The sequence below is a fragment of the Acomys minous genome (assembly GCF_964271855.1).
Source record: "Acomys minous genome assembly, chromosome: 15".
NCBI lineage: Eukaryota > Metazoa > Chordata > Mammalia > Rodentia > Muridae > Acomys > Acomys minous.
Genome location: NC_140497.1, coordinates 60,657,612 through 60,671,837, shown reverse-complemented (window position 1 = coordinate 60,671,837; position 14,226 = coordinate 60,657,612). Strand labels below are relative to the sequence as shown.

The 14,226-nt window shown below is 43.4% G+C and overlaps 1 protein-coding gene across 7 annotated transcripts in view; it reads right to left on the bottom strand.

Annotated features, from left to right (window-relative positions):
* Positions 1 to 4,509: 4,509 nt before the first annotated feature.
* The window catches only part of EXOC1 (exocyst complex component 1), a 47,982-nt gene continuing 38,265 nt past the window's right edge, over positions 4,510 to 14,226 (bottom strand). For all 7 annotated transcript variants that reach the window (XM_084758418.1, XM_084758420.1, XM_084758421.1 and 4 more), the window contains 6 exons: positions 14,015 to 14,091; positions 12,956 to 13,184; positions 10,741 to 10,924; positions 8,184 to 8,383; positions 6,797 to 6,991; positions 4,510 to 5,172 (listed from right to left, as the gene is read on the bottom strand). In XM_084758418.1, coding sequence (XP_084614544.1) covers positions 5,020 to 5,172; positions 6,797 to 6,991; positions 8,184 to 8,383; positions 10,741 to 10,924; positions 12,956 to 13,184; positions 14,015 to 14,091 — 1,038 coding nt within the window. In that variant the 3' untranslated portion in view covers positions 4,510 to 5,019. The remainder of the gene's footprint in view (positions 5,173 to 6,796; positions 6,992 to 8,183; positions 8,384 to 10,740; positions 10,925 to 12,955; positions 13,185 to 14,014; positions 14,092 to 14,226) is intronic.

Here is a 14,226-nt window from a genome sequence, read left to right as displayed (position 1 = left end):
AGAATCTCAAACGGTTGAGAGGCACTTAAAGAAATGCTCAAGTGCTGGGTGTGGTGGTGCATGCCTTTAATCCAGCACTCTGAAGGCAGAGGCAGAGGCAGAGGATCTCTGGAGTTCAGGCCAGCCTGCTCTAGAAAGAGAGTTCCAGAACAGCCAGGCCTATTACAAAGAGAAACCCTGCCTTAAAAAAACAAAAAACAAAACAAAACAAAATACCCCCCCCAAAAAAACAAACTGCAAAACCACCAAAAAACAAAACCAACCAAACAAAAAACCCCCAAAACAAACAAAAAACTCCAAACCTCAAAAAAACAAACAACAAAAACCCCTCAAGTCTTTAGTCATCAGGGGATTCCCTCTTACATCAGTCAGAATGGCTAAGAACAAAAACTCAAGTGGCAGCACACGCTGGTGAGGACGTGAAACAAGGGCAACACTCCTCCCCTGCTGCTGGGAGTGCAAACTTGTGCAACTTTGGAAATAAATCTGGTGCTTTCTCAGAAAACTGCGAATAGTGCTACCTCAAGACCCAGCTATACCCCTCCGGGGCATATACCCAAAAGACACTCCACCATACAAGGACACTTGCTCAACTATGTTCATAGCAGATTTGTAATAGATGGACTCACTTTCTTTTCCTTGAGGGCCAATTTCTTTACAAAAATTCCTAGCACTGTGGTTCTCAGCCTTCCTAATGCTGTCACCCTTTAATACAGGTAGTTCCTCATGTAGTGTGGTGATCCTCCAATCATAAAATTAGTTTCACTGCTACTTCATAAATGTCATTTTACTACTGTTCTGAATCACAATGTGAATATTTTTTGCCAAAGGGGTGTTGACCCACAGGTTGAGAACCATTGTGTATGAGGTAGGGAAAGGGAAGGAGGGAAGAGGAGAGAGAGATGGAGCGGGAGAGAGAACATGCCACAGTGCTCAGTGTGCACTTCATTAGGCACGGGATTTCTGGCAGGCCAGGGGTGGCCTACAACCTCCTGGCACCTCAGTGGTGGATGTGGCTGTGTCCAACCCCACAGGCTACTAAGGACATCCGCAGTTATGCTTTCCGCCCTCCAAGAACTAGTATCTGTTTGCTTTTCGCTCTTTACCTCAGGACTTAATAAGCAGTTAAGTGCTGGAGACAAGAGTCCACGGGGCAGCCCTGGCCCTTGCTGCCAAGCTCATCAGCAGAGATGACAAGTAAACTGCGTGAGAATCCCAAATGAGCATGTCTCAAAATGACAAGTCATGCGGGTTGACAATGGTTACTTATGAGAAGGGGGTGGGGCAATGCAAATTGAAAAGGGACCTGGAAAAGCTGTGGGTAATCAAATGGAGATTAGTACAAAATGCAGACTAGAGCCCAGCCATCAGTTTCCCAATTCCTTCCTAATTCCTCTCTCCTCTAGGCATTTAGGAACAAGACCTACCTTCAAGGCTCCACGTTGCACGAGGCCCACACGGGGAGGGATGCTGCGGAGATGCTCTCAAGCTGCCTTCTCAGACATAGCCACTGCCCGCCGACTGGTCGTGCTTTCTCCTGCTTGCCAGCCTGTTGTTGCCTCTAGTACCTATTTCCATGTAACCCTCTGCCCTGCTCCACCTACCCCACCACCTTCCGACTCCCCTCTTAAAAATGAAGATTGCTCCAAATACGCTTAGAAGTATACTCACTCAGGAATTTAGGTAAATGAACACTATCATCACGATTTGTCGAAAATAACCAGGGGACCTTGTTTAAACTGCATGTAAAAAAGCCAGCTGTCCCTCAAGAAAGGGCAAGTAGTCCTGACTTGTGTAGGGGTAGACGGTCACTGTCCTGTGAAGCTGTGCACCTCAGATTGAGGGCAGTGCAGCAGCAGTCCTGAAATGGCCTAGGAGATGGTCAGAAGGCAGACCTGGGCCACAGAGAGCCTACTGCCTAAGGATTCCCAGCTGGTTCATCACGGCCCCCATGTGCTGAGGCACTGGTACCCAGGATCTAAAGTGAGGGACACATAATCTCATCTCATTTATGTCAATCTGATATTATGTATTTTATAAAATAAAATAGTAACTTCCTCAGCTATTTTGACTCATGTTTTCATCCATATACAAGTATTCTCTCATGATTTTGAAGTGCATGTCTAGAAGTTCTATTTTCCTTTCTCCATATCCTTCCGGTAAATAATAGTACTGTTCTTTAAGGTCTGGAAAAACAGCAAGCAGATGGGAGCTTTAACTTAAAGAAAAGCCAAACTACCTGTTAAAGTTACCCTTTGCCCATTAATATGGTTTTCAGATATTGTTTTGTCTTTAGATGTGTTTGATAATATATGTATATTATGTATTCTTGCTACCAGTAGAGAAAGCAGAATTTGGTATATGGAACTTCACTTCAAATCACTAAGTCTCCGTTGGCTCTAAATTTTTAACCCTTCCATGTCCAAGTTTTGTATTAGTAAGTATGTGTGTGGATATGCACATAAATGAATATATTTAAAATTTTAAGTGCTGAGCTGACAGAAGACCTAAAGGATACAAGTGGGTACATACATATACGTGTATGTTCCTTCTGCTTAGAATAAGTAAAATAACCTTACCATGCGGACCCCCCTCACCCCTACCTGTGTGACAGTGTATCCAGTCCTGGCTGGCCTGGGACCTGCTATGCAGCTCAGGTTGGCCTTGAGCTTTCAGCAATGCTTCTGCCTCAGCCTCTTAAGTGCTGGGATGACTGGCACGCACTACCAAATGACGTTTTAATCCTCTATGCTCCTGCCAGATTCACTGATGATTACACCAGAAATGTGCAATTATCTACTTGGAACCCCAAGCCAAAATGGCTTGTTTTTAAAATGTTATATTAAAAAAAATTCCAGTACATACAGATGTTCCTGGTAATGCCTTTTACCTAACAGTATTTTCCTGGCATTTACCTCCATTTTCATTCTGATATCACTGTCCAGAGTACATGTTGCAGTAGAATAGGCCTAAAGATTAAATATCTTTGATGCTACTATAAATAGCTTTTTCTTATTATTCTATTAGCTTTCTTACTGTTAAAATTCTACATGTTTTATAGTATGAAGTCTTACAATTAATTTTGATACATAGATTTTGTAAGAGTTTGCTTTCATATGTAAGATATATAAAACCTAAGAATATTACCAAATACTAACTTTTTTCCTTAAAAAGTACTTTATTTTTAAATATTAAAGAGATTAACAATAGTCTTATTATTATTACAGTCACACAAACTCAGTTGAAAAGTCATAAAGTTGCAAGCTCATATAGTTCCCAACAATTCCTAAGTAGTCACTAAGAGACTTATAGACTGGAAACAGTGGATCAGGCCCATAGTCTCAGCACTTGAAAAGGTCATTCAGCAGGATTTCTTAGTTCCAGGCCAACCTGGATTTCCAGGTTAACTGGAGGAAGAAAACAAACAACAACAACAACAACAACAACAACAACAAACCCTCCATGTATTTTCAAGACAGGGTCTCTCTGTATAGCCCTGGCTGTCCTGGACTGGCTTTGTAGACCAGGCAGGCCTCGAACTCACAGTGATCCGCCTGCCTCTGCCTCCCTAGTGCTGGGATAAAGGTGTGTGCCACCAACCAACCTGGCCAGACATAATACATTTTATGTGCCTAGAAAGGAACAGAAAATGTGAATGAGAAGTATCTAGATAGAAATAATCCCTCTTCCCTGCTCCCTCCCCCTCCCCCTAAGAGTGGCCTTGAGCGCAATCCTCCTGCCACATCCTCAGCTGTTGGCACATATTACTAGAAATATAAGCTAAAAATGAATGACTTTTTCAAGTAAATCAAACAAATTTTGACAGGTGTGGTAGTGGTAGTTGCACATGTTTGATTCCAGCACTTGTAATTTGCAGCACACATCTTCTACTCTGTTGTTTCTGACTAGAGTCAGGGCCACTCTGAGAGTTTCTTGGGCACTTTCTTGAGCACTTTTTTGGGTACAAGACCATGGGCTTCCATAGTGAAGGCCTGAGCTCTGCTGAGCAGCGCCTTCATCTCCAGGGCGCTGAGCGTGTGGAGGGGCGTCTTGGTCAGCCAGGCAGCTCACCTGTTCTCATTCCTCATGAAGGAGTTCTCTTTCTAGTTTCTCTTTCTCGCCTTGCATAGCATCAGGGTGGATCTTGCCGTCACTTATTTCCTTGACAGCGCCAGGCTCTTGTCCTTTGGCTCCTGTCGTTTCTTCCTCTCGGTAGTTTCCTTCTCCATCTTTCCCAAGGTCTGCTCAGGCGTCTTCTGCTGCTTTTTCTGTACAGCTACGCTTGAGCAGACCTTGGAAGAGATGAGAGGGGGACGAAACTGAGAGGAAGAAACAACAGGAGGTAACGGATGGGAACTTTAGCTGTCAAGTCTACAGAGAGAAATGGAGAAGTTAGTCCTGCAAGCTCAGGGAAGACGGAGCAGCTGGGATGTCTCAAGCAGGAAAATAGGCAGCTCTCTCTCAGCTTAACTGACCAGGAGGGGCAGTAGAAGACCCTTGACCAAATAGCAACTTTTAAACATGTTCTTTATTCACTATACAGAGCCACATAGTCCTCAGCATCCAGGCTGGTAGCTGATTACCATGTCAGCCCCCTTTCCCATCTGTACACTTGTTAGACAAGGGGGCAAACACCACTGTGCAATGTTTTCATAGTTCCCTCGTTTGTGAGCAACTGGCACATAGTGAGTGCTGACGAACTCCCACCGTTCTCCTCAGGACCGCCACTCGCAAACACAAGAAGCTGGCAGTAGCAGAAAATGTCCTACCCTGCCACAGAGAAGTGCTAAAGGCATTTCATGATGCGATACATGCTTAAGTAAGTATATCACCTGGCGTCACAGAAAACTAAGCCACAGGCTGCTGCTGCCCCAAACACCTGAGTTGCGCGTCACTCAGTTACTTGACACTTAGACACAAACGCTTGAGTCTGGCTTCTCAGAGCATGCGCCTCACTGTTAATGTAGTGCTTGGTGCACTGAGAATGCCTGCTCACTTCCTTTCTCTCTGTCGTAAGACTTAGTGGGACTGTGCGATGCTGGAGCAGTAATCCAGAATGTCCTGAATAGTGAACTCCATTGTGACCCCAGAGCCAGGGTAACAGCGAGCTATCAACCCCTCGAAGTGCTTGTACTGACGTATGAATTCATCTTGCATGGAGTGCCACACTACCTGTTACAAAACACAAAGGGAAAGCCAGGAACCGTGAGCGGAAATGATGACATACTCGCACATGCACAGCAGATTTCAAGGCAGAATCTAAGAATTTGGTATAACATGGTAGTTAAGAACATGCAATCTGAAGCCGGGACCCTCAGTCCTACTTAAAAGACTTATGACCTCAAGAATATGCCACTGGTTCTGTGCGCTGCATGTTCCTGTCTGTAGCTGGGAGTGGAGAGTAACACGTGGTCCTCCTAGTTTAAACAAGGGCTAAGGCAGAACACTAACTAGGACAGGCCTGGCATGAGCACGTCCCCATTATGCGTTAGCTGTTATTTCATAAACTCTAGTAACAGGTGCAACTTTGCAGAATTACGTAGGGAACCAAGACCACCATTTAGGAAGTGCAATATTTAACAGTTTAGTTCCATTTCAGACATATTTATATCTTCTCTACATTGCTTGATGCTGTGGAGGGAGCGCAAGATGATCCAGGCTCACTGCCTGCAACTGCGTGAGTAATGACCTGGCCACTGGAGGTGGGGGGTGGGCAGACATGTAGATAATCTCAAGACAGACTTCTATACACACAATGATGCAAGGGCGTAAATTCGCCAATATGCTGCATCAGCACAGCTCCTGAGGACCTGGTGAGGGCAGGAACTTTGATCATATCCCAGCATATGGGGCTGTGTTCTTCTGGAGTTTTTCTCGTGACCCTCCCCTGTCCTCCGCTCCATCTGTTTAAGACCAGTCCCTCCCCACAGCATTACACCTTTTTCTTCTCATCATTAGCTTGTGCTGTTTCTTCCACCGAGCATCACACCTGCCACCCATTAGCAGGTGTTGTCCTTTGGAAGTGAACACAAATGTAGCATCATGGTGAATGCTCCTACGATGCTCACATTAGAACTATTTTCTTTCACCTCTGGGCCTTTCGACATAGTTTATAAAGAAGACAGCTTCCTTCCATCAGACCTGGCCCACTGCACATGAGGTAGGCTCGCTACCACCTCTCCATGCTCACTCTTGTATGAACTGAAGCAACGGCAGTGCCCACAGAGGCATCAACTGTCACATCCGGGCATTTGAAGCTCAGAACTCAAGTAGCTTGGCCTGAATTGCGCAGCTTAGTGTGGATCTAGATTACAGACCCATTCCTAGCTCCAACCTGCACTCAGAGCCACTGCACCATACGAGAAACAACACTGCATTCACAGTCACCAGAAATACAAAAACAATGGGACAAAAACTCAGTCAGAAAAGCAATGTCTCACCTTAGAAGAATGCAAAAATTAAAGGAGAAATGATTACAGTTACAGAGTGACACCTTTTCTCCTTACAACTCATCACCTGGTCTGTGCTTTATAGAACTTTCATTTGTCTTTACTTTTGTTTTGCTTTTGTGAGGCAGGGTCTCCTGTAGCCCAGGCTAGCCGTAAGCTTACTATATACTCTAGGATGACCGTGATCTCTTCATCCTGTGTCTCAGCCTCCCGAGTGCTGGGGCTGCAGGCGTGCACACCACTTGGCTATGGAACTTTTCTCAGGCCCCAAGACTAGCAGCATCTGTCGAGAGAGGCAGGCGCCTCCGAGCCCGCGCCCACCTGCAGCGCCCACTTGCAGCGCCCACCTGCAGCAGGTTCTCCTCTTCACACAGGTGCTTGTCAACCTTCTTGTAGAGGTTGTCCAGCCCCTTCTTCACCTCCTTGCCAGGGTACTCCTTAATGACTTTGCGGAGCTCTTGCTTGTTGAATGCGAGCTGGTAGCTCACTTCCTCCTCCCGAATGCCCTGGGCTACGCGGGCTTCAACGCCTTCAAAGAAATGCTTCAAGGAAATGAAAATGAATACTTTTATTATCACTTGAACGTCTTAAAAACCAGATTCAGAAGTGTGTAGGTGGATGGGAGCTGACATGCCATCTATTTCCGTGCTACTCAGTGACAGCTATTGCTAATCTTTTGGACTTCCTTCTATTTCTTCAATGTAGGTATATAAAACTATAATCTCGTATGCTGTATTTCCTGCATTTTCCACTTAATATGCTTACAGATTCAGAGTTTCTGTCTCTTTCAGCCTCCTGCATATTGGGATTACAAACACAAACCATTATACCCAGAAAAACCACCATGTCTTAATTTAATTATGTACCATTTATGCAGGGGGATAACTCAAGTCAGGAAAGAAAGGAAAGGCAATGTGCAAAATAATCTGTGTGTGTGTGTGTGTGTGTGTGGTGTGCGGGTGCACACGTGCATGGGTAGGTGGGCATGGATGCCAGAGGTTGACATCAGGATGCTTCCTTCAATTGCTTCTCTACCTTTTGAAGCAAGATCTCTCACTGAGTGTGGAACTCGCTGTTTGGGCTATATTTGCTGGCCAGTGAGCACTTGGGATCTGCCTGTCTGTATGTTCCTGAACTGGGGTTAGGGCATGCTTTTATGAGGGCGTTAGAAACTCAGAAGCAAGCCAAGTGTGGTGGCGCACGCCTTTAATCCCAGCAGTTGGTAGGCAAAGGCAGGCAGATCGATGTGAGTTCGAGGCCAGCCTGGTCTACAAAGTGAGTCCAGGACAGCCAAGGTTACACAGAGAAACCTTGTCTCGAAAAACTAAGTAAAACAAAGAAACTCAGCAAGCACTTCCTCCCTGAGCCATTTCCCCTGTCCTTTTATTTTATAAATACAATTTATATATTATTTATTTACTTTGAGACAGAGTTCTGCTCAGCTGCCCATGCAGGCACTGAACACAATTATGCCCCCTTCTTCAGCCTTGCAGGCAGTGAGGGTAACAGGAGTGCCACCCACACCTGGTACATCGCTGTTTACAGGAATTGAAATAAACTGGGGTACATCTATGAGGGTCTGGCATGTTGGCAGCTTCGTCAGGCAAGTCCTTAATCCTCATGCCCCTGTGTCACTACACAAGAAATTTGTGATAAGCATCTGTATGTTATTCTTATGTAAACTGGTGTATATGGAGTCAAGACCAGGAAAACACTGGATGAAAACATATTTACATTTAGTTTCTCAAGCGGCTGTCCTAAAGAGTAGATGACGTAAGACTGAAGGTGATCAGTGTACTTCTGCTTGGCTTCTTTTTTCTCAGCTTCCAGACATGAGATTTTCAAACGAGAAAGAGTTGCAAAAATATGGTGAAAGTTTTCCATCATAACCACATCCCTCGGAGTCTTCTGGCTCTCATTTGCTACTTTCTCCACTAAAATCAAAGCAGAAAAAGACTTCTCGGATATGAGTCAAATAGTTTAGGACTAAATACAATATTCTTCATCACAAGGTCCTCACGGCCTCCCAAAACAGTAAGTCATCTTCAAACAACACCATGCACACATGGAAATTCAGTATAGAGGAAAGGTGAATTTTCAAATCAGTGGAGAAATTATGAATTATAACTGGTATGCAAGGATAGCTAGATAATTCACATCATGGTTAGACTCAATCTTCTGAAGAATGACTCAAACACACGAGTTGAAAAAAAAATGACACAATCTGAAAACTACAAGGACACCCTGAGCAAAATCACACAGTGCAGCATATCGAGGGAGGACATCTAGAGCCTACTGCTCTGGCGAGGGGTAAAAAGACTAACAATAGGTCGTCATTTGCAGCATGGTAGAATATACAGAGCAATTAAAATTTCACCAAATGCTCAGAGCACAAAACTGGCATAAGCTCTATGCACCATGATTTAGCAAAACCTTGATATATACATAAACCTTTGAACCACCAGTTGGATTGTAGCTGGAAATACTAATGGCATATTCAGTAAGTAAACAGTGACATATGGAAGACCATGTGGTCATTAAAATGATTATAGTTACAGAAATGTTAGTATTGTCAGCTTGAGAGAGTCCAGAATAATGAGAGAGCAGGCCTTGGAGCTTGGCTGTGGGTGCGTATCTTGACTACACTGGCTGAGGTGGGCAGAACTGCCCGCTGCAGGCGGCACCATTCCCTGGGCAGGGGATCTTGGACTGCACAAGCATGGAGAAAGAAAACTGAACACTAACGTGCATGCGTTCATTGATGCCTGCTTCTGACTGTGGGTAAATGTGACCACCTGCTTCTAGCTTCCCATGACCTGACTTTTCGGCCATGACACACTGTACCTTGAACTGTGAGCTAAAATTTAATATTTCTCTCAAGTTGCCTTTTAATCAGAGTATTTTATCAAAGCAGCAGGAAAAACAAAACTAAGAAATCTATATCAGCTGACAGGGAAAGACAACAGGATTATGGAGTTAAGCAGTTCCAGTGAAAAAAAAATCACATTAAATTTTTTCTATTACAAAACCATATACATAAAATGTGTATATATACATGAGAGACATAGAAGGGCATGGAAAAGTATATACGTAGAAACATTAAATGCTACAAATAATTTTATCTTTCCCCCTCGATTTAAAATAGCCTATTTTCTAGCTTTGTGAATGTATAATAGCATTTTTTAAAAATTTATTTATTTTTATTTTATGTGCATTGGTGTTTTGCCTGCATGTATGTCTTTATGAAGGTGTCAGATCTTGAAGTTGTAGACAGCTGCAAGCTGCCATGTGGGTGCTGGGAACTGAACCCGGGTCCTTTGGAAGAGCAGTCAGTACTCTCAACCGCTGAGCCATCTCTCCAGCCCACATTTTTTAATTTTTAGAATCAAATAAAACAAACAAAATTATTTTTATTAAGTGTATGTATGTGTCTCTGTCTATTGTACAGTTTTCTACAGGTAACAGTAGCACCTGTGTAGGCAAAAAGAGGGCATCATATCCTGAGTTACAGTTACAGTTGAAAGCCACCTGATGTGGGTACTGGAAATTGAACCTGCAAAGGCAGCACATGCTCTGAACCACTACGCCATTTTGCCAGCCTCCAACTAAACTATTTAAAACTTAAATATCAAGCACCCTGTCATGAAATTTATCTATGCTTTCTCTAGACTGGCTTTCACAAAAAAGTTATGCGCAATATGACACTATTCACCTTCCTATTCAATTTTTGCTTTTGAAATCATTGAGTATAAGCACCAGACACATTTTAATTAAATAATGTCTCAGAATGTTTCTAATCGAGTGGGCTCCCACACAGGCCTGCCTAGCACCTTCAGAAGACCCCCGTGGTGGCGCACGCCTGTAATCCCAGCACTCGGGAGGCAGAGGCAGGCGGATCACTGTGAGTTCGAGGCCAGCCTGGTCTACAAAGTGAGTCCAGGACAGCCAAGGCTAACACAGAGAGACCCTGTCTCAAAAAATAAAAAATAAAAATAAAAAAAAATAAAATAAAATGCAAATGTACTCCTCCCTGCTGAGGTCTGCATTTAAAAAATGGCTTTCAAGTTTGCACCGTAATAAAGCTCTGGGAGCCTGGAGCAGGAGTGGCTCTCAATGGCCATCAGTCTTCTTAGGACCAGCTTAGTCTTCACATTGAGAGATGCTCAATTTCAGACAGCCTAACAAGACTGCAGACTACTGAAAACAGTAAGCATGTTTGCTCCGAGCTTCGCTACCCAGAAAAAAAGGAAAGAGTCCTAGCATGCTTTAGAATAAACCCACATGACCTCACCGTTAACAAACACTCCTCTGATTAGTTTGGTGTATGCTTTGTCCAGATCACCGCGGCGTTCAGCATTTTTGAAGATTGACTCTGCTAATCCAGCGAATTCTTCAAATTCGGCAACAAATGGAAGAATTCCTACTTTACTTTTCTTCGAGATCTTTACTTCTTCCATTTGCCTTATTTGGTTACTCTAAAGTTAGGGAGAAAGCAAGGGAGAAAAAGCCAAGTGACTTAGAAACCTCACATGTCCAAATGGCCACATCAGCGTCTACAGCACTGCGGGTGCTTGCTCAGAACTGCAGCCAAGAAAAGGGTACCGAAGAAAACCAACCCTCTAGACAAACACTCTATACTCTACTTTATTTAGAAAAAGAGAATTACATTTACTTAAAACCTGTTTCAATTAAGGATTTTGAACTTCAAGTCTGTATTCAAACTAGAAGCAGTACATATTTCTATTTTTCAGAAAGTCAGGGACAAGGCAGGGACCCATTAGCACTGGAGCAGAGCTGAGGCCAAGGCACGTAGGATGTCCCTAGCTTATTTCTGTTTGGTGGCCATGTGGCTAAGTTGAAAAGTGTAACCACTTCTAATTCCTACTCATCTAAAACTTTCATTTAGACAAACAAATTCTTGGAGTGGGAGGTTAGCAAGACAAGAGCAGAGGAGGAAGACACAAAGCTCTACCATGGAGTGCAGTACATCCCGAGAATGCGGCCTTCAGCATCCAGAAAGATCTACAGACTCAAGTACGTTGCTTCTCAGGGGGGTCGAGGCCTACTCACAAAGAATTTCATGTCTACTTAAAAGTTCAGTCTTAAGGTTTGGGGACTATAAGCTGAAAAACCACATGCTATACGGATCAGAGGATCAGATAGTAATTTCTAGACTGCAAATATTAGGGTAGAAAGCTCTGCGACAGAAGCAGCTGATGATAAACACGTACTATTTTGAAATATGTGCTTTATATTTCACTGGAATAAATGGTTAAAAAAAAAAGCTCTGCGAACTCTGTAAACAACTTGGGCTTAGCCTTTGAATGCTCTGCCTCATCAGCATAATAAGCCTGTGGCATTAGGTCAGATGCAGAGGGCAGTAGAGGACACAGAGCTGCCAGCAGCCTCCTGGGTCACTTTTTATCTGCTGCCTCTTGACCAGATGGACTGTGTGAACTGCTCAGGCCCATGCCACACTGCTGTGAATTACACAGGTCTGAAGCACTTAGGTGTTCCCTGCTGGGGAACATGCTGACAGAGTGAACAGCGCCTCCACGACTTTCAGCCGTGATGCTCAGTAGTTATCCCAGCCTTTGTCAGCTCTCTCTTATCTAGTGTCTTCCTGTAGTAAGAAGTGTTGTTTGTGTGATGCTGGGCAGGAGCCAGGCAGGACAAGTGCCACTGAAGTATGCCCCAACCCGGAGAGTGCTATTTTCTTAAATATATATATAAAAAAATGGCATGGGCTTTAATTGTCCTTAATATTTTCCCCTGCTGTTACTCTATGGATATTTAAGAATTAGATATAATTTATAGGCTATATTGGAGAACATTCAAATAATAAAACTCCAAAAGTACAAATGAAAGTGTTTTAAAGAACCAGGCCTTGCACAATTCATTCCTGCCTAACAGGAAACAATAAAGCTACTCACACTGCTTCTTATGGGGGGTTTGGGGAGGGGGGAGACACACAACACACGATGACTGCTAGAAGTTCTCCAGGCTGTCCTGGAACGCTACAGGAAGACCAGGCTGACCTTGATTGAGCTCAAGAGATCTGCCAGCTTCTGCCTTAGAGTGCTGGGACTAAAGCCATCGCCCTCATGCCCCGCAGCAAGTGATTCTTAAAGAAGTATGGTTCCTAGACTTTGTATACTATTAATTAAAATGAATTATAACAATGCAAACTATCAACTAGAGAAAGTTAATTTTACTAGAATTTATGAAAATAACAATAAATCCAAATACCTTTCAATTGTTTCATTAAATCAGAAGTCTCAGATCAGTAAACCGAGTCATCGGGAACCCAGCAGGCCACTGAGGCAGCAGCTGTCCTTATGTTGTATGCTACAGAGTTTGCCTGTCCCCAGCTGAGTCTGTTCAAATGAGCGAATGCCAACTCCCTACTTCACAATTTTGGGGAGGTCATGAACCCTAGACCCTGGGTTAAATAAATTAGCCATTTTACATAATAACTTGTTCTTGAGTTAAGTTTTACAACTTACAATGCATTTGTCAAAGTTCCTCTTCACGGTCACCAAAACGTTTCCCAACGTAGTACTTAGGAAAGAGGCAGGGTCCACATTCTGTGCAGTCCACACGTGATGGCTCATTTTGACTAGCATGTAAAGAGAGTTAAAGCTATCAATTTTGTCTCCCAATGCAATTAGGTTGTTCAATTCTGGTTCAATGCAACGAAATATTTTGATCATCATTTGGCGAATCATATCTTTCCTGTTGAGAAACCAAGAAAAAATATATAGTTAGCATAAACTTCACGTGAATTCATGTTTAACTACATAAAAATATAGCTAAAGCTGGTACTGCAGCTAAAAGTGTCAAGCTATGCTGAACTATTCTATAGCAGTTTTGAATAGAAAAAATGGACAGTGACAGTGAGGTTTGCCATTCCAATGAGCTTTGTTTCATTTATAAAGCTGGGCGCTGAACTGTGCTTTCCCATCTAAGAAATCCACCACAGTTTGAAGGCTACTTTCTAGCAGCAAATGCAGAAGAGTTCACGAGCCCTAGAACAGGACCAGTACCAGTTCCTAGTGAGAGAGTGAGTGTCACCTTGACAGGATGCAGAGTCACACCCAATAGGCAAGACTCCATGTACATCCTGACTGATTATCTGTGCTAGATTGCTTCTGGACACACCTGTGGGGACTGTCTTGATTACGTTAGTGAAGGTGGGAAGATCTGCCTACTGTGGTGGGCACCACGCCCTGGGCTGGATTCTGGATTGTATACAGGAGAAAGTGAGCTAAGCACAAGCATTCATTGCTCTCCTCTTCCTGATAACTGATGGAACATGACCACATGCTTCAAGTTCTTGCTGCCTTGACTTCCCCACCTGAACTGAGCGCCAAAACACACCCTTTGCTTTTTTCAGGGTTTTTCACCATCACAGCAACAGAAACGTAACTAGGAGAGCATCAGGTCTGTGTGGGTACCAGAAGGCTACTGAGAATCAGGCGGATGTTTCAATGAGAAACACCTCCTATGCCTCACTTAAAGTTTATTTTTTCCAGAACAAACAAACGATAGTAATAAATACATACTCAGACGAGACAGGCAGCAGTGTTCCAGAACTATGCTGCCGTGACAATAACCCTCCATCCGGGTCTTCTGCTTCAGTCTGAAAAGATATTCTCATACTTAAAATAATGAAAGACCACCACAGTGACAAGTTTACACATCAAAAGCCTGCTACTTTAAAAATACCTACAAGAAAATACATAATGGAAAATAGTTTTTATTACTATTAAAGCAA